This window comes from Triturus cristatus, chromosome 12, assembly GCF_964204655.1.
Source record: "Triturus cristatus chromosome 12, aTriCri1.1, whole genome shotgun sequence".
NCBI classification, from domain to species: domain Eukaryota; kingdom Metazoa; phylum Chordata; class Amphibia; order Caudata; family Salamandridae; genus Triturus; species Triturus cristatus.
In genome coordinates this window covers 96,046,057-96,067,544 of record NC_140595.1, presented here as the reverse complement: position 1 = coordinate 96,067,544, position 21,488 = coordinate 96,046,057, and the positions used below count along the sequence as shown (strand labels likewise).

At 46.6% G+C, this 21,488-nt stretch overlaps 1 protein-coding gene across 2 annotated transcripts in view; it reads right to left on the bottom strand.

The window, feature by feature from the left end:
- ARNT (aryl hydrocarbon receptor nuclear translocator) overlaps positions 1-21,488 on the bottom strand; it is a 124,729-nt gene that overhangs the window by 12,243 nt on the left and 90,998 nt on the right. For both annotated transcript variants that reach the window (XM_085638857.1, XM_085638858.1), the window contains exon 20: positions 11,818-11,963. In XM_085638857.1, coding sequence (XP_085494983.1) covers positions 11,818-11,963 — 146 coding nt within the window. The remainder of the gene's footprint in view (positions 1-11,817; positions 11,964-21,488) is intronic.

Genomic DNA, 21,488 nt, shown 5'->3' with positions numbered 1-21,488 from the left:
TTATGTTTGCAAAGACATATGGTTTTACTCATAAAATTACACAGCACACTAGCAATAGTGTGTGGAAACAGCATCACCTAGTGTATTGATTTGTTTTGCTGGTATTAAAATATTTGTTACCACCACTCTTCAGAAGTAGAGAAAATGTGCTTCATTTGTGCTTTCCTAATTGATATATTCTGAAATATTTACACCGTTAGTTAATTAACATTTACATTTTGTTGTGAACTACAAAAAATTATTTGCTTGCACACACCCAGATTGTCACATAAATCCTCTCACTTTGAAGTCAGAGAAAGAAAAGTAAACACCAAGCTACCACAGAAGACCGAGCCTGACTTTTGACCTCGGTCTTTAAATGCACAGCAAATGTAACAAGAAAAGAACAAAATGTAAAGGCCTGTTTACAGAAAGCGAGCACTCATGGAAGAATAAAGTAAGCTGGCTATGCACCACAGGAGGAACTAACTCGAGCTGGAGCATAAAACAAATAAATTCTGTAAATAGAAAGCAAGCAAATCTGAGGTACAAAGCCAATAGTAAAACAATGAGGGGAATACATTCTCAGGGAAGCTTTAAGCATGTCCCCAAAAGTCTTTATCAACCAGACAGCTGTACTGTCTGGCAGGCTTCGACCTAAAACTGCACCTTTGTACCCACAATTGGCCCACCTCTGGGCCACATACAAGTCCCTTGTAAACAGTACCCCTGGTACCAAGGGCCTTGTGACCAGAGAAGGCCTCTGAGGGCTGCAGCATGTATTGTACCAACCTCAGAGACCCCTCATCATTTACACCCCCACCCTGCCATGGCAGGCCGCGTGTTTTGGAAAAACAACAATTAATGGACAGAATGCAGAACAATGTCATACATTCACCCCAGAGATCTGGGCCTAAATTCATCGTTTTTTTGCTTACCATGCCATTCCAGTTTGAACCCAGCCATATGCAAATCAGTCTTGACCCTGTGCCTCATGGGAACTGTCCAGCCCGAACTGCCAAGCCAGGTCCTCCCTGGACTGGAAACAAGCATCCTAGGACCGGTTTCGGGGTTTCACCCCTCTTCAGCCAGGATAGCTTGATTCCAGTGGCATGGAGAGCACGGGACTCACGTCTGAGCATACCCGTCCCACTCGGGGTGACAAATGCAAAAACAACAATTGATGGACAGAATGCAGAACAATGTCATACATTCACCCCAGTACAGAGATCTGAGCTGGACTGTTCCCATGAGGCACAGGGTCAGACTGATTTGCATATGGCCATGTCTGAACTGGGGTGGCAGAGTGGGCTAAAGAACAGTGATGGATCAAACCCAGATCTGTTGACTGGGTGTGAGTGTTTGATTAGTTCTGATGCTCCGTCCATCACCACCCCCTTTTGTACCGCTTAGGCTGCGTGTTTTGGTACAGACCAAACCGAAGAGTCGAAATGGCACCATCCCTGTGTACCATGCCCACCAACACTGCCTGTGGCATGGGTAAGTCACTCCTCTAGCAGGCCTTACAGCCCTAAAGGCAAGGTGCACCATACCCAGCTGCTGAGGTCATAGCTGCAAGGGTAATATGCCCCTACAGTGCCTGTGCCTTTCTGGACTCCTGGGTAGAGAGCCTCCATTCTCTGCATCTGGAAACAAATCACATCCTAGGCAGAGGTGTCATGCCTCCTCCCCCAGGATGGGCAGGGTCCTCGAAGAAGGAGCTTCGAATGCCTGCTGTCTTTGTTAGCTGCCACCAGCCTTTTGCTGCTATAAGCAACTGGCTCCCACTGGTTCGGACCCCACATTTTGGGGGTGAGAACCGGCGGGAAAACCTAGCCAGGAAGGGAGGTGTGCCCACCTTTGCCAACCCCGCCCCTCAGGTGGGGGAGGCGAAGTGAAGGCCACCTCTCAGTCTCCATCTTGGAGATGCGGGGGACCTCTCAAATCAAGTAGGAGCCCATGCCCCCCTCACACTGAAGGGTGGCATACTAGGGGGTATAGACACCTCAAGGAAGGGACCCATTGGTCCCAACCTGCACACTCCTATACCGTCCCTAAATCTAGTATTTAGGGGCACTCCAGAACCTTGCCACTTCTCATTCAACGTGGCACAAAGAAGGACCGAAGGCCATAAATCTGGCATGTCCAGCAGCCTACAACCTCTAATAACCCCGGGGACCTGCCCTGCCTTCCTAATGAACTCGGACAAATCTGGTGTCCACAGGAGATCAAACACCAAGCCAGGACTCCAGATCCAAGCGGATCTGCAAGTCCTCACCACTCTGCATCCGATGTCCACGGCCCAAGTCCAAGTGGCCCAACACCCCAGAGAGGTCCCCCCAGCGATCCTGACCTGTGTTTCAGCGCCGGGTGACCTCCACCGACCTTCTCCTCGACGCCTGCAGCCTCATCCTGAAGGGTCCCCGCGACCGGAACTGGTGAGAATAACCCGATATGAAAAGACAGCCCTGTACCCACAGCTCCCGAGACCGGAGGTGTCCAAACGATGGTGTCCTGGCATCCCGCAAATCTTCAACTTCATCCTCCAGTCATTGGACTCCTTCATCCAGTCTTCTGACTCCAGCCTGCAGTCCTACTCCGTGACTGACAACCTCCTTAGGAAAGGATTGGGCTCCCGACACCTCCTGCGCACCCTGCACCCGGCCACCCCTGCACCGCTGGTGGTGTAGACTTGGAGCCAACCTGGGGCCCATTTTGCCCTTACCTTGACCCCAGGAGCTGGTCTTCCAAGACCAAGTGGCCTGCTTGTGAGCAAACCCCAATGGAGGTGCCCCCTAGTCCAGTTGGCTAACATTGGCACTTTGCACCCTGCCACCCTAGTGCTGCTGGTGGTGCCCCTTGAGTACCAACCTGAACCTTGGTTCTACCCTTCAAAACTCAAACCCCGAATCAGTTTACTTTCCTTTTAAACTTAACATTTCGTTTTTTTGCATAGGACTGAATGGTGGGTTTTCTCTGAAAATTCTTGTGTGTTGAACTGTCTTGTACTGCAACAAAAAGTAACTTGGTGCCTTTACACGAGTTAACCCGTTTCTCAATGTCCTGTGTTGCTTAAACTGTGTTAGGAGCGTGGTTCATGCCAAAGTAGAAAAGTAATCTCGAAGTCATTTTCAAGTTTACCAATCGTTTTCTCAACTGCAAAAGTAATCTAAATGTTCCTACCAAACCAGTATCCACTGTCTTTTGAAAAGTAACATTGTATGAAGAGTTTAACTTACCTGCTACTAAGTCAATACTGGTTCTAGAAATAAAACAACAAAATAACTTTTTAAACAAACATGTGGTCTGGATGAAATCTTTGAGTGTGTGACATCATTTCTTGCCTGAGTGTGTACAACAAATGCTTAACGCTACCCTCTTATACCTCTTGGGACCCACTGGGCATATTATACCTTACTTTGGTATAGCATATACAGAGCCAACTTCCTACAGGAGGAAAACAAGAATGCAGTTTTGCAGGTAAGTACTCGACTTACAAATTCAGTCTCTAGTTTCTGGGGTCAAATCAGCACCAATACTGCACCACCAGTGGCACTGGGGTCAGATGCCCTATGTTAATCAATGGAGACGGGTAGTCAAAGTCACACTGCCAAAAGGAGAGTAAAGGGGTGTCGGGGGTCAATCTCCTTGAGTTAAGGTAAGGTACGGGGGGGACCATAAGGCAGCACCAAACTTGCACCCTCAGCTGCACAGGGGCGGCCTGGTGCAGAGTGCAAACAGAACGTCGGGCGACCAATGCAATTCAATGAGGGAGATCTGTCTTGAAGAAAGTCTGCAGGCTCAGGCCAGGAGGCCGGACAAAGAAACCCCACTGCTGCCCAGGTACGCAGAGATGCTAGGGGACATAGAGATACCATTGCTCATTCTTTCCATGGCCCAGAGGCTTCAGGTGCAGGGGTGTCCTAGGGCGTCGGAAAAGTCTTACTGGGCAGTTCGCGGTCAGGGGAGACTTCAAGATGAGGTTGCAGGCATCGAGATGAAGTCCGGCAAGGGTCAATCCATGGTGAACTCTTGCTCAGAAGCGTTGGGAAACCTTCAAAGGACCGGTGGGTCATTTGGACTTGGGTCGTGGGCATCGGATAAAAAGGTGGGTTCGGCGGTGGTTTTGCGGTTCTGCAGGGCAGAGGTCGTTCTTTGGTTTCTTCTGGACAGGTCCACTGTCCACGGGAGATCTTGATCTTGGTCGAAACCAGACAGCCCTCGCAAGGCTTTGGAGGTCGCTGGGCTGCAGAACGGCTTGTCTTTTGGCGCAGGAATGTTGAGGGCTGAAGATAGGCAGTTGGTGTCTGTAGCCTTCGCTGCTGCTGCAAAGCTGTAGTGTCCGGCTCTTCTTAGATCATCAGGAATCTGATTTCAGGTCAACCGTCTTCTTCCACTCCTTTTGTGTCCAACAAAATGTGAAGATCTGGTATTGGGGGTTCCCTAAATACTCAATTTAAGGGAGTGAAGACTAGTAGTCAATGAGCTACTAACCCCCGGGGTCATTACGCCTCCTATATGACCACTTTCTGTGGGAAGTGGGCATAACCCGGTCCAAGAATCCCTAAGTTGCCTTGGAATGCTGATCAGCAGGTAATCCTGATGAAGGGTAAACACCCTCTACTCAAGCAGGCTTTGTTTCTAACCTCCTGAGAGCTGAGGCCCTCATCCTTAGGGGTCAAAAATGTGTCTCTGGCGGCAGGCTGGTGCGAACCAGTCAGCACACGAGTTGCTGGTATGTTTTCAGGGGGGACCTCCAAGGCACCCTCTTGATGCTTGTATTAATACATTTAACATTGTGGGTTTATTAATATGAGATGTTTAATACCAAACATTCCTATTTTCAGTGAAACCATCATGACGCGGGAAATTCGTATTCACCAGTGTCCAGCACGTGCTTTTAAAATGGCTTCCCTGATTACTTGCAATATCTAGTAATAGAACTAGACACAGGGACATATATGCATGAGCAGTTCTGTCCTCTCCTCACATAAAACAGGATGCACCCTGCCTTAGGGCTCAAAGACCTGCTATTAGGGGGACTTGCATACATTAGATACCTGGAGTACCATTTGCTAGGGACTTACAGGAGTGCCAAAGCCCTTAGCCAATTGTGAAACAATCAGACCACTTTTGTAGGAAAGTAGGATCTGCTTTTATGGTTACCCCCACTTTTTGCCTGGTGCTAAGCTGTTTCTGACTAGTCTGAACGGGATCCTGCTAATCAGGACCCCAGTCTCCGTGCTTTCTCCCCTAAATTGGTTATAGTGAGTACTTGGGTACATCCCAGATTGGCTACTGGTGTACCCTTATAAGTCCAGAGTATATGGTACTGAGGTTCCCAGGGCATAATCCTTCTCTTTTTAACGGAGTGCATCTAACAGTTGACAACCACCATACTCAGTTTCCACTGGGTTGAAGGGTACCATCTCTCATCCCGAATTTAACCCCCAAATCAGCGACAATCAAAAACTTAATATTCACCCTTCTCAAAACAACAATTATCCTTCTCTTCTATTACTTCTCTAAAACCCTTCCCCTTCACTCTTAGCCCTAGGCTTTGCCCTTAATGATGATGCACTTTCCTTTGGGACTCTGCCGTCCCTCTATTTTATGTGCCTCTCACTCTCCAATAGCACTAGTGTTTTCTCAATAAGAAGTCTAGAATCCCTCACTGACTTGCCCTGATCTCTGCGGAATCTGAGGTAGGAATGCCTTGTTATTTGAATATAATTCTGCATAGTTTCACTGGAATAAGAAAAAAAAGGGGAAAATGGGAAGGAGGAAAAAACTAAAAACAAAACCTTCCTTCAATCACAATTGGCTACTGAATAGACCCCTTCACTAATTTTGATGTATGTTTTGCTTGAGGTTTGTTGTCACTACTTGTTGCAGTTTTTTCTTTATTTGTTTATTTTTTTGTCACTACTTGTTGTGATTGACCTCCATTTCAAATTCTGACATCTTTATTGATGTTCTTGTTTTTGAGTATTATGCCATTGCCTATTTTGCCCATTACTCTGGGTCTACCTCCTTTTCAAATTTTGTCGTCTATATTCTTTTGTTTTGATGTCGTTTAGGTTGCTGTTGTTGAGTTTTGGGCCTTTTCCAGGCTTTTCTCTGTATTGATGCCCTCCTTGATTATCTGCCTAAACCTGAATTTCTCACTGTACACCACTTTTCTAAAAACTCCTTTTTCGTATCGTGTTATTCTTGTTTACAACGCGGATGTTCTGTTCTACTCTACTCCTGTGGATGTTTTTATTTTTTTTTACATTCCCTTCCAGCCTCCCTTCCATTTTGATAATCCCCATTTCGAAAATTATTTCTATCCAGAATTCTCTCCGTATAGAGCACTGTTCTAATCATTCCCTCCTTATCCCGGACTGCCTCCATTCTGATGTTCTTCTATTGTGGATGTTTTTATTATTTTGACTTTCCATCTCTCCCATTTTTACCGTGTTGATACTCACCACTCCAAAAATTACTTTCTAACCTCAATCCCTCACTATACAGTACTATTCCAATCTTCCCTCCCTAGCCTTGACTGCCTCTATTCCTACTGTGCTTCTTACCATGTCTTCACCCAAGCCCCCTCTCAATCCCCCGGATCCAGGTCTCTAAAGACCTGGCCCAAACTTGTGGAACATCTTGTATCCCCCTAATATTTCTATGAACGCTAAGAAAAATTTCAAACACAAATTATTGAAACTTCACCCTGAAATGTTAATAGTTGATACCTACCACAGCCTGTCATGTCCAGTGAAATCGGACTTTATTTTCGACACCAAACGCCCCACAAAATGGAAAAACACTTCCCTTCGCCACCTTCCTATCACTAAATCTGCCAAAATCCCGTATAAATCCCGTATAGATTTAAACTGTCGACTACCCCCTCCCTCTCCGTCAATGGGGAAATTGATATATCTATATTCAGAACGGGTAATATTCTTAGCCAAGCATTTGATCACCACCTCAACACTTTTGACAGCTATTTCAGTACTATGTCCTACCAACTCTCTCTACTGGACCTTAATCCCTCAGCAACCCAATTGCCCTGCTCCCATGTTTCTCCACACACCACCCCAGTGCAGGCCCTCCCTTCCAGTTTGCAACTATAATTTCTAACGGGTCCCCACTCCTCTGCGGAAGACTGCCGGCCCTCGCTCTTGCAAGTCTGTTTAATCGCTCTCCTTCGATCCCTCCCCTGTCCCTACCATCTTACCAGATTCTCCTGCCAACTCTCTCCCCCCCCCCCCCCACCCCTGCCTCTCCTTGGGACTCAGTCCTCTCTCTCTCCATCATGTCCAATCCTCCAACTCCTAATGACATCCTTCTTAAGCAATATGATGTAGTTCTTTCCTCTAATCTTCCCCCTCTCTCTCATCCTCCGCATCACCTGATTGTTTGACTGTCCTGAATCACCCCTTGTAGAATCTATTCAATACTTGTCCTAATACCGTTGTGACTCCCTCCCCCGTCCTTGCTCACCCTCACTTCGATGGTTTGCTTTTCCCTGTCAACAGTGACCCCTTTTCTGTGGGTCTCCCCCCCCCAACTTTATTGCACAGTCACTCAACAGCATTAGAAGTATAGTCAATGCTATGGCTACTGAACTAACTCGGCTCAGAGGAGATCTCTCCATCCTTAACGCCAAGGTTTGCCCCAAATTATCAGATACTTGTCTCTCTTGCTCTCGTCTCTTCACCCAACATGCCCGATGGCAGACCATACCCCTTTGCAGACGGGCTCCCAGGCCTCGACGTGTTGTGTGCTCCCTCTCCACGTCTGCCCTAAATGACCTGTGCAATTCCTATCTCCCCAAGCCTCTGCTGACGGAGCACCTCCCTTACTCCACCATCGCAGTCCATGTCGGCGTCAACCGTGTCCCTTCCACTCCCCTCTCACCTAGACCTCCTGCACAACTCTCAACCATCCACTCCCTTAAACCTGCTAAGGATAACCCTAATCCCCTCTCTTGCATGCTTGTTAACTGCAGATCAGCTGTTCTTCATGCTATCGAGATTTCAGAAACCATTCTCAGTGAGGCTATTGACATTGCCTTCCTCACCGAAACTTGGCTCAATGACCACTCGACAGCTATTCTCAATCTACTCAACCCCCTTGGCTACTCCGTCATTAGACAGGACAGACTTGACAGAAAAGGGGGTGGACAAGCCCTAATCCATAAAACAGAGTTGCAACTCTCCCTTCTGAAGAACGCTGATCACCTGACATTCGAATACCTTGGCGTTGAACTCTCAGTCAAAGGCTCTCCTCCAATTAGACTACATAACATTTACCACCCGCCGGATGAGTCCTTCCTCTTTGCTGAAGAATTATCTGACCCCACTTCTCCCTTTCTGCCTCTAAAAATCTGTCCTTAAGAGATTTCAACATCCATTGGAATAATGCCGATGATCCTACAGTTAAGCGACTCACTAAACTTCTTGAGTTGAATAACCTTAAGCAACTATCCTACCCATATCAAAGGGGCCACACTCGACAAAATCAACTAACTCTGACCTGGTCTCCCTTACCAATATCATCCCCATCGACTGGTCTGACCACCATCTCATTCTGTTCAACATTTCAACCAGTGCCCTTCTCCCCAAACTAGTTAATAACAAACCCAAGATGTTGACAAGAAGCTTTAAACAAATACCCCTAGTGAACTGGTGTCCAAACTCCAAGCCCAACTACAACGCCTCACTCTCTCCCATAACGCCAACAAGCTCACTGAACATTTCAATAAGGCCATTAGTGATGTCCTGGATCAAGTTGCTCCACTCAAACTAAAACAAAGAAGAATCCAATCCAATCCTTGGTTCAATCCCGATCTCATAATGAAATAAGACAACTTAGGCTAGCTGAAAGAACATGGAGACAACACCCCTCGCCCTCCCATCTTGCCCTCCTTAGATCTGCAAGATCAACTTACAAAAAACACATTTTTAATGAAAAAGCATCTTTCCTTCGTTCACAACTTGATCGTGCCAAAAACAGGCCCGGAGAACTCTAACATTGTCAGAAAACTGTCCTCACCTGTAACCCCCCCCCCCCCCCCCCCCCCACCCAACCCCCAACCCCAGTGCTGACAGCCTCAATCGAAAGATGTGAGGAAATTGCCAACTTCTCGGAAAAAATTGCTAAAATTGATCAATCCTTCCCTCGAAGGCTGGCCCTCCCCTGCCCCCTAATTTCCACAGATATACCTCCACTTTTCTGCACCGTTCCCCCTGCCTAATCCTCCCACTCACCTACCCACTCCAAATATCTCTGGTGACATCCTCTCCAACTCACAAAGGAAAAATAACGCCTCCTGGTCTAATTTCTATCCTGTGACTGAGCTTGAAATCTGTAACATCATTGCGAAATTAAAGCCGACCTCGCACACCAAAGATGCACTCCCTTCTAGCCTAGTACATATCCTTAACCACATCATTGCCCCATGTTGGACAAAAATCATTAACACCTCCTTTGCCACTGGCTGCGTCCCAGACTCCCCCCAACTCGGGCAAATCACGCCCATTCTTAAAAACCTTAAAGCTGACCCGAACGATCTTAACAACCTCTGTCCCATCTCCAACCCCCCCCTTTTCGCTAAAACCCTTGAGAAATGTCCTCTATTCCAACTGGACAACCACATAGGTAAATTCTACTTACTTGATTCCTTCCAATCTGGTTTCAGGAAAGTCTGTAGCACTGAAACAGCCATGCTGAACATTGCTGATGACATTCACTACTCCCTGGACAAGGGAGAGGCCTGCCTTCTCATTCTCCTTGACCTCTCTGCTGTATTTGATACAGTCAATCACTCTTCCTTAGTAGAATCGCTTAAAACTCGCTCTGGCCTAAATGGTTTGGTTCTGAAATGGTTCACCTCATACCACCAACACAGAACACAACAAATAAAAATCAACTCATGCCTTTCCAATCCCACCCGTCTCCCTAGGCGTCCCCCAGAGATCAATTCTCCCCCCCTTCAACCTCTTTATGGAACCCCTCAATCTCATTCTGAAAAAAGCCGGGACCAGCTATCACCTCTAAACCGATGACACCCAACTCTGCTATAAGATCAGATCCTATACTGATTTCCTACATTTAAATAAGACCCTGAGCAAGATTCAATCTTGGTTTTACTCTAACCATCTCAAACTGAGCCCTAACAAAACGGAAATTACTCTTTTTTTCTCCCAAAAATAACCACCTCCCCATCCAAGGCTAGATCTCCGAACTCAGCACCCTCAACTGTCCGCTCACCTCATCCAACTCAGCGAAATCCCTAGGTTTCATTCTTGACAATAACTTGGCACTGAAGGACCATATTAATAACTCGTCCAAAGGAGCACTTCACTCTCAGACACCTCAAAGAAAATCAAACCTTCATCCCCCGAGACGACTTCAAATGTGTAGTACAATCATTAGTACACTCCAAACTTGATTACGGCAATGCCATCCTCACAGGAACCCCAAAAATGTTCCCGTTTTTGTTGACTCCTCCTGCTCTTGTAAAGTGCTCTCATACCTCCGGGTGTAGCCAGCCCTATATAACACCTTTCAAATAAAATTCAAATAAATAAAAATTCTAATCCTCTCATGCTATGATTTTAGTGCTGGGGAACAGCAAAACAGTATTCTCAACAGTCACTACGGCCAGCACACCTTCCATTATTGGCCAGTATATGCAGGCTTTTACTTTTAACCATGACAATGATTTCATGTTGCAGACAATCAACCATGGCAACCCACAAGTCAGGAGAGCAGTTGTACACTTATGTAAAGTATCCAATAATCACACATTGAATTGTAAAAAGAAAATAAGCCACAACTTTGCAAAAATGCAAACTGAGCTCCAACGGAATAAATGATTGCTTAGTGTAAAAAAATAATCATAGTGGCAAAAAAAGGATATCAGATAGCATTTGAGAAAGGGATATTCCTTTAGCCAGGCACCGATATACACATATTTAACAAATACAAGGGAACGTAAACTCAGAGCACAATTATAAAGGCAAAGTCTTGGGCATAACACATGGTCACTATGCATGAGATAAATCGTTGTGCTCAGATTAACTTTTTTTTTTTTAATTGAAATATGATAAATCATTGGTCATAACAGCTGGAAGTTCTGGGGGTTGTTCAACAGCAGGAGAGGTTAACTACCTTTATGTGGATTGGTTAAAGCACAGCTGGATGATCTGAGGGGTACTAGAAGTTTTGATAATTTGGGGCTAACTACAACATTGTAATGATTTGTTGGTTAATGTGGTCAGATACTGTGGAGATTAATGCAGTTGGCTGAGATGAAGGCTATTGTAGTCTGAAGAGTTGGCGGTTAATGTAAGTTTGAAAGAGGTGGGTGTACATTATTGCAGTTAGAACTGTTGGGGATTACTATTCAATGGGACCCGTTGGCGATTAATGCATGGCCGAATGAGTTGGATGCGGTTACTGCTGACAGGATGAGTTGGGAAATTAAGGGTAAGAGAATCCTTAACAGGGCAACAAGCTTGTGGGCTGAACAAACAGCTATCTGCACTCTGATAAGTCAGATGAAACTGGATTTGTGCAAAGTAGAACAAACTGATGGTTAAAAGAGAGAACAAGTGGTGAGTCAGTTAACAATCAGAAACCTTAGAACTAGTTACAGGATATGACACAGTCAGCCAAAGTAGACCACCTGTGCTTTGTGTTTCACTGCTGTTCTCACCTGGTCACAGCCTAAACATACAGCAATCTTAAGTTGTGGATGCCAGAGTGCCTAAAGATGGACATTCTTCATCTATATTAATGCAAAGAATCTCAGAAAAAGCAGTGACAAATAGCTGAACTTACCGGAAAGCCCTCTGGCTGCCCGGGTTGCTGCCCATGGTGCTCTGTTGCACTGCTTCCTTGCTGCTGCGACTGCCACTGAGACCAAACTGGTAGCCCTTCTGATGACTGGGTTTGAAACTGAGCTGTGCCCTGTGTCCTCTCAATTGCTGAGATAGGAAGTTGAACAAAGAAAAAGTAAACATTAACTTCATGTTCATTCACTTACTATCAAATCTAGCTGCAGCTCATTCACAATTATTTTGCAATGTCCACATTCAAACCTGGAATGGAAAATATGCGACAAAAAATTCTGTCACTTTAAATTTTAACGATGGATCTAAGCTTGAGTGTTCCAACCTCACATTCAGGGCAAAATCCCTATACACACATCACCAATCATCCAAGCCGATTCCATTTTTTGTGATGCAGAGTTAGAGTTTGTCACATGTTCGAAGTGGGATAGATGGGTGGGTGTTTTGTAGGATGACAAGAAAGTACACAGTAGTGGAATCCTCAAAGGCCATTTTTCCTTACTCTATCAAATTAACTCTACATCCATACAACCTGTCTGGAAACTGGTTTAAGAAGCCCAAAATATTTGAGAAAACCCTTCCCTGTTACGCTATTTGTATATCCACAAGCTAGTCACCTTCCAGTTGAGTGTTTCGCTGCTTTGAGTGAGACCACTGTACGTAATGAGAAGCTACTCAAGACTTCCATAAATGGAATGGAAACACCCAAGCTGTGCGGCGGCGCCTCAGAGGAACATGAAGGCTTGTTTGAAGGAGCTGAAGAATATTTTTGGGGGGGTTAAAATTAAATTCCACCAACGTTTTAGGGGAAAAAACCGGACTGCTTATAATATCCTTTTTTCTTAAAGGAAAACAAAATATGGACTTTTTGAAGAAAGAGCGCTAAACTCATCAAGTTTTCTTTCAAAAGTAATAGCAGGAAAACCTGTTTGCATGATAAGGAGGTCAACATCACAACATCTGCTTAAAGAAGCAAGGACCAAGTTAAGATCCAAGTGTTAAAGCAACAACTTCCATTGAAGATTCTAAAAGGTAGAGTCCTTAAAGGAGTCTCCTAGCAGTCTAATTTTCGAATAAAACACCTCTAGGTCTATTAAGATAGGTGGGAATAGCTGGGAGGAAGTTCACACTAGTCTAATAGTAATCCTGTATGAGCTACGAATAAAATGAAGTTAAAACATCAGAAGAACTCTACAAAGTGTTAAGGTGATGTTCCAAAACAAATAGAAAAAAAGCAAAACCAAATGTGTATATACCGATGATCTTTTCATCGTGCACCTATGCGTACATTGGTTTCTTGCAAGCATGTATGCTAAATTATAAACCTCGGAACTTTAGAAAGTCTGCTGAAGAAGTTAGGGAGCAGCATCAGGTCAGAATACAAAAGTAGTTTCAACCAGAATAAGACTCAGGATCATCTCAATTTATTAGACGTCTTGACTTTAAGGCAAGTGCTTTGAAATGGGAGAGTTGGTGTAAAAGTGTATTGAGTAAGCCAGGGGCAGTGAAGACATAAGGGTAATGTAGAGTTAGCTGATTTATTGTTTGATGGTGTTGAAAGTATCCTATCAATTGCTTCTTCGATTAACTCCTCCCATGTTTTTTGATGGTCATGCACCCAGCACTCCGCTGCCCCTCTTGCAAGAGGGGTGCTCTGGGGCTGCCTGCAAGTCTGTCTCAACTACAATTATTTTTTGTGTGCTTATCTCTCTCGTCTTCCTCCATTAGAACGCTATGCGCTGGGCCAAAGATAAAAGCACTTAAACAGTCACTCAAGCACATCATCAAAACAGATCCACCATAGAATCAAAACAACTTCAACATTGCCAACAACGCACAACCCGTGATGTTGGGTACCATCAAACTGAAAATACACTCCAGTGCCCACCATATATGTGGGAAACTATATATAAATGCTACAAAACACATATTTATTGTCCAAGTCAGATGTGAACAGAACCTCAAGGAATCTTCACATACTGTTGGGATGCAAAATGGTGAACACGACTCCATTCGCAAAGATCAACAGAAGAGTCAGCTCAATAATCTGCCATTCGTGAAGAGCATGGTGCAGTCTTTCCAGAACGGACACTCGAATATTGATTTTCTTGAATATCTCCATATGAATGTACCATAACAAATATTGTTCTGAATCACCTAGTCTCAAAATGTAAACAGCTGATTGACAAATGGAAAGAAACTATAATCCACCGTTTGTGCAAAAGGAACAAGGTTACTATATTGGCTGAGGACTTGGACTACTTTCCCAAGCAGAAAAGAATTACTTCAGTCTCTACCTTTCACCTCCAACCTACATGACGTTTTATCTAATGAGCAGATCACAAAGCATGATTTTTCGTATTCTGTCGGTGAGCTCCCCACCTTCAAAGTTGTGCTTATAAGTGGTGACTGAAATAATGGTCCTTGGAGGATGTAGAGAACTGGGCTTTAGTTACAGTTACCCCTCACTTTTTGCCCCCTTTGTAGATACTAGATGCTGATTTTCGACTTTGACAGTGCACTAAGGCCTGCTAACCAGACCTCAGTGCCAGTGCTCCTTCCCTAAAACAAGGTAAAGTCTAATTGTGCTACAATTGGCTAAGGACTTTAGCAACCCTGTAAGTTTCTAGTAAATGAAATTCTTGGTACCTAGGGCAGGGGTACTAAAGAGGGTCCCTAAAGGAATGCAACATAGCTTAAGCCACCCTTAGGGACCCACGTACAAATTCCACAGACTGCCGGTGCAGGATGCGTGACATGGTGCAAATCATGAGTAAAAACATGACATGACACCGGTGTGTGTCATGCCAAAGTCACTGCATTTAATATATGTATGTCACCCCTACTGCAGGCCTTTGAGCCCTAAGTAAGGGTGCATTATATTTTATGTGAGGACATATCTGCACGAGCAGATATGCCCCTGTGATGTCTAGTTCTATTGCTAAATATTGCACCTGAGCAAGGAAGTCAAATTAAGGTATGTACTGGGCACTAGTCAAAACGAGTTCCCCAGCTACATAATGGCTTCACTGAAACATATTGTGTTTGGTATCATACATCTCGTATTTATAGGCCCACACTGATTTCAGTGTCAGATTTATGAATACATTCATCCAGAGGGCACCTTAGAGGTGCCCCCTAGAAAAGCTACCAGCCTCTGGTGTGTTTTCCGCCTAGTTTCTGCCAGCCTGCCACTCGAGGCAAGTTCCCGAAATCCTAGGGTGAGAACCTTTTGCACTCAGGAGGTCAGGAACAAAGATAGTCCAGAAAGAGGGTGTGCCACCCCCTTCCAAAGGATGACCTGATCATCAGCCTTTCTAGACTTGCAAACTTCAAAAAAGTAGCTGCCTTTGAAATGCAAATCTGGGTACCATCACAGGAGAGGAAGCTCAGTCCTTTTGTCCAGAGCACTTTGGCACCTGGACAGGTGGGAAAATTAGCGAGTTAGGTAGGCTTGCCCACCCCTAGGCTACTACCACCCATAGGTGGCCTCACCTGATGTGGGTATGACTTTAGAAGTGGCCATCTTTGTGTTGACACACTTAGGAACTCTGGGACAGAGTTATGCCCACTTCCCACAGGAACTGCTCATATAGGGAGGTGTAGTGACCCCAGGGGTAAGTAGCCCATTGGTTCCCATCCAGGGGATACTCATCAATAGTCATAATCTATGAATAATCCCCGCCCACGTGCGGGAGCCCGGAGCATATAGAAAATACATATACAAGCAGCCTAAAATGTTTCAAACATGGCAATGCTGAAATTACATAGGTTTGCATTGTAGTACTCCCTAACCCATAAGGAAAAAAGGAAGCACTAAACCAATTGTCACACAACAATGCTTTATTGCCATAAAGCAAACTTGAAATTGCAGGCATTTGCCTGTAGGCTGCAGTAGAGTATCAAGAAAACAAAGAAAACTGACACCTTGCCTTTAAGGCATTAGAGTAGGGGGACCGTGCCTTTAAGACCTGCAGGAGACCCCTTGCTCCCATGATGCACCACAGGTGACAGTTAGGTCAGTTCTTTTTTCCAGCTCCTTCTATGAGGATCCTGGAGCTTGAGCTCTTCAGTTTTTTCACTGAAAGTTTTGTAATTCAGATAGTTACAGAAAATTTGACATTTTCTGCCTCCTGAAAGCTTGTTCTGCTGGTTTCCTGAAGAATTTTAATTTTTTTCCAGTCAGAATGCCTGCTTTATTCAGGAAATACCCTTCCTGTGACAATAAGATGGCACTGGCGGATCCACACTCTGTGTGTATTGTGCGTTTGCCAACTTCACACAATCCTGACCGGTGCCCCTACTGCCAGAAGTTTTCCAGGCGCACTCTGCGCGATAGAGAGTGCATTAAGCTGCATGCCCAGATGGAGAAGGAAAGAAGCCGTCGTGAAGGCGACCATTCCTCCTTAAAACCACCTTCTTCAGCTAGACGACCTCAGAAACGGCGACATACCACCTCTCCTGACCCCAGGAAGACCAAGGTTCCAGGAGATTCGCCGAAGGTACTGTCTAAAAAATCCAGGACGACTTCTGCGTCAAGAGATTCATCTAGACGTCGAGATTCTCCGCCGCAGACAAGTAAGTCGGCGTCGAGGCACAGCCCTTCGGGCTCGAAGGCTGTTAGTCCGATGAGATCCGGTCAGTCCCCGTTGACGTCGAGGCTTCCGTCGACGTCGAGACATTCTCCGCCGCCCTCGAGGGGGTCGGCGTCGAGAGCTGCGATGACGCATGTCTCACCGCGAGTGTGTCGATCGACGTCAAGGCATTAGACGTCGGGAAGATCAACCTCAGCTCGACGTCATGGAACACCGGACCGCCGAAGGTCGACGTCAAAGTCACCATCTAGACGGCGAAGGTCGGCGACGAAGGTCGGTGTCGAAGTCACCAGTTAGACGACGAAGATAGACGTCAAGGTCTCCGCAACGCCGTAGGCGGTCGAGGGCGGAGCGGCATTCCCAGCAACCGATGGCGACACAAACATCGACGTTGAGACGTTCAACGTCGAAGGATAGACCTGCAGTAGCCACGGAGAGGATTAGAATCAGTTCTAGATCGCCAGGAGATCGCTCATCATCTCCAGATCTTCATATCGTGCAGATCTCTCCGGAGAAATCACCTAAGACACCAGAGAAGTTTGGTCTTTCACCTCGCTGGTTGGAGAATGTGGGTACAGGTGACTGCAGGAGTCCGGGCTCAGACTATTCCCTCACGTACTCTCCCTCCACGATTTCTCCGCGTAGAAGCAAGTCTCCTCCTGGTAGACCAAAGTCACCTTCTCCACGACGGTCACGACCCAGGGATCGCCCGTCCTCTCACAGAAGGCCAAGATCTCCTTCTAAACACAGATCACGGTCCAGGGCTCATCACAGTGATCGTCCCCACAAGAGGCGACACACTAGATCTCCCACCTGGTCTTCTTCCACAAGGTCCTCGGTCCGGGATTATTCTCCAACCTTTTCCTCTACACCTCCATCACGAGTGTCTCCTATTGACGACATCGCTACTTTCTCTGACGTTCTGGGCAGAGGTGCGCAGAAATTAAACATCACGATGCACACCCCTCTGGCTCCCACATCAATTATATTTGACACGTTACATCACCGGTCAGCACCCAGACCTTTGCTGTCATTGGTGCCAGGACTGTTGGAGCCAGCTATGGCCACATTTCTTACTCCGGCTACGGTAGGCTCTGTGCCCTCAAGAATCGCTAAGAAATATAAGGCCCCGGCAGAGGATCCCTTATTTCTGAGAGCGGACCCGCCAGCGGACTCAGTTATTGTGGCGGCTGCCATGAAGTCCCATTCTGCGTCTGTCTCCTCTTCTGTCCCCCCGAAAAAAGACAATAAGCAAATGGATTAGTGTGGTAGGAAGATGTGCAACACCTCTGCTTCCTACATGAAGGTGGCTAGTGCTTCAGCCCTTCTGGGGCGTTATGATCGCGCACTTTGGGATTCCCTCTCCAGATTTGCTGATAAACTGCCAAGGGAAGACAGACAGGATTTCAATGAAATTCTCCTTGAAGGTGGGCTTGTAGCCAATCAAATCATAAGTGCGGCTGCGGATGCTTCGGACCTCGCCGCACATGGCTACTCATGGCGTATTCTCTCCGCGCTCAGCCTGGCTGCGGCTAACGGGCCTCAAGCCTGATGCTCAAAAGAAGATTCTTAATCTGCCTTTTAACGGGTCATCCTTGTTTGGGGCTCACGCTGATGACCAAATGAACAAGATGAAAACAGAGATGGACACTGTTAAAGCTGTTGGTCTGGAAAAGCGCAAGGAATATCGGAGGCGTTTGTCAGGGCGACAAGCGCGCTTTTCATCAGCACGTTCAAACACCCCAATGGTCCTCCCAGAAACAGCAGAGGCCCCAGTTCCAACAAAGGGGTCGTGGTAGAGGAAACGCAAAGCAGCAACAGTTCTCCACCAAACAGCCCTCCAAGCAGTGAGATCTTACTTCCTCCGCGCCCGTTCGCCACTCCGGTAGGAGGAAGTATCAGTTTTCACCTGGAAGAGTGGGAAGCCATTACAAGAGACAAATGGGTACTGAATATTGTACAGCATGGCTACTTGCTGAGGTTCAAGTCCCCCCCCTCCGCAAGTACCCCCACAGAGGCAGCACCTTCCTCAAATTCAGAATCGGCTTTTGCTGGACGAAGTAGCTAGTCTCCTCTCCAAAAACACCATAGAGGAAGTACCTCCCCTACAAAGAAATCAAGGAGTATACTCCCGGTATTTTCTAGTTCAAAAACGAGGAGTAGTCAAAGAGTACAGACCCATTCTCGATCTGCGTCTGCTCAACGGATTTGTCAAAAGGGAAAAGTTCAGAATGCTAGCCCTGCATCAAATCTTTACGCATCTTCACCAGGGAGACTGGATGTGTGCCATCGACCTACAGGATGCCTATTTCCATATCCCCGTCTCAGTGAAACATCGAAAATTCCTCAGGTTTCAGATCTCTCGGCACCACTACCAGTACAGAGTTCTGCCGTTTGGCCTCAAATCCGCCCCACGGACATTCTCCAAGTGTATGGCGGTGGTAGCTGCCATCCTCCGCAAACGGAAGATATTCGTCTATCCCTATCTAGACGACTGGCTCCTGAAGAGTTCGACTCCAGAGCCATCTCTCGTTCTGCCTCAATCTGCTTCAGTCGCTGGGCTTACAGGTCAACTACAAAAAGTCGGTCCTCAACCCCACTCAGCGGATTCATTACATGGGCGCCTCTCTGGACTCCGCAAAGGCAAGCGTGTGTCCTTCGGAGGAGAGGTTATTATCCATGCTTCAAAAATGCCACGCACCTCGACACTGCATTCCCCACAGCCAGGCAAGTGTCGTCACTTCTGGGGTCGATGGCTTCGTGCATTTACATTGTACCCAACGCACGTCTTCACATGCGTCCTCTTCAACAAGAATTAGAGGATCATTGGTCGCAGAGGTCCGGTCGCTGGGAAGATCTGATCTCTCTTCACCAAGCCGCCAAAGACTCCATCAGATGGTGGATGAAACGCTCCCATCTGCTTCACGGCGTCCCCTTCCATCAGACGTCTCCGACACAGTCAGTGGTCACAGATGCCTCCATGCAGGGCTGGCGTGCTCATATAGACCAGCTTCAGGTACAAGGTCTCTGGTCCAATACCGAACAGAGTCATCACATTAACTTCTTGGAGCTACGAGCAGTCCATCTGGCTCTCAAATCCTTGTACCCGTCTCTCCGAACCAGCCACATTCAGATTCAGACAGACAACACGACAACTATGTTCTATCTGAACAAGCAAGGAGGCACCAGATCACGAGTCCTATCTCTGGAAGCTCAGTCCATTAGGAGATGGCTACTGGCGAGAGGCCTTTCGATCATCGCTGTTCACCTGCCAGGGACCCTGAACGTGCAGGCAGACGGCCTCAGCAGAGACTTCGTCGAAGCGCACGACTGGATGCTCAACGAAGACGTCGCCCAAGAGGTCTTCCGGCAGTGGGGAGTACCGGACATAGACCTTTTCGCAGACGCGGCAAACAAGAAATGCCCCGTCTTCGCCTCCAGGTTTCCCCAACAGGGATCTCAGGGGAACGCACTTTTGATCAGCTGGTCGCGGACATTGCTGTACGCTTTTCCTCCTCTCCCTCTCATCCCAGTGGTGATACAGAAATTCTACAGGACCAGAACGCAGATGATCCTGATAGCTCCGAAGTGGCCCCGCCAGATGTGGTACCCGGATCTACTCCAGCTGTCAGAGGTGCCACACCGGAGATTGCCTTGCCTGCCAAACTTACTGACCAAGAGCCAGGGGAGAGTGTTCCATCCCAACCTCCCCGCTCTTCGCTTGACGGCATGGCTCCTGAACTCATCCAGTACGGACATTTAGATCCGGCGGACTGTATGAACATTCTGCGAGAAGCAAAAAGGCCCTCCACTAGGAAGTCTTATGCCTTCAAGTGGAAGAGGTTCTACATTTGGTGTAGAGATAACGCCCTTGATCCAATCCAGGGTCAAGAACAGGTTATTCTCCCCTACTTATTGCACTTGGCGAAGTCTGGTTTAAAGTATACCTCTATCAGAGTCCACTTAGCTGCTATTATAGCTTATAGAAAATCTTCTACCCAGGCCTCATACTTCCAGATGCCGGTGGTCAAAGATATCCTAGAAGGGCTTAAGAAAGTATTTCCACCAGTGAGGTCTCCTTCCCCTCCCTGGGAACTCAACATTGTTCTCTCTAAGTTGATGGGCCTATTCATAAGGCATCCTTACAGCATCTGACCTGGAAGGCTGCCTTCTTAGTAGCCATCACTTCTGCCCGCAGGGTAAGTGAAATTCAGGCCCTTTGCTGCAAGGAACCTTATACTGTGTTCCATACCAATAGAGTGGTGCTACGTACTCATCCGAGCTTCCTGCCCAAGGTGGTCTCGGATTTCCACATTAATCAGGTGATCACGCTGCCCACTTTCTTTCCTCAGCCAACCACTCCTCCGGAGAGAGCCTTACATTCTCTAGACCTCCGGAGGGTATTGAAATTATATCTTGCCAAAACCCATTTGCTTAGAAAGTCTGACTGGCTCTTTGTTAATTACGGTCCAACAAATACCGGGCTGGCTGCCTCCAAGAGGTCCATTTCTAGATGGATTGTCTCTTGTATAGCCTTAGCTTATCAACTGTCTCACAAGGTTCTACAGGTTAGACCAAGAGCACACTCTACTAGAAGGAAAGCTTCTACTGTAGCTCTCCTTCGCAACGTTCCCATGTCTGAAATTTGCAAAGCGGCTACATGGCGTTCCATACATACCTTTACACGCCATTATTGCCTATATTCAGACGCACAGGCAGACGCCCAGGTGGGGCAGGCCTCTTTGGAATTTGTTTGCATAACTGCTATGCTAAGGTGATGTTAATGCATGTTCTAGATGCTATATTGCTCGTCCGCGAGACTTTGGGTATGGGCTTGCTACTCTATTCATAGATTATGACTATTGATGAGTATCCCCTGGATGAGAAGGATTAGTTACTTACCTGTAATCCTAGTTCTCATCCAGGGGTATACTCATCAAAGTCATAAGCGACCCACCCACCTCCCCGGACAAGCATTTCTCATCAAGTTATTGTTTATTGATTGCAGATCTACTCAGGTGTGAGTGCACCATCAAAAAAATCTGACCTAACTGTCACCTGTGGT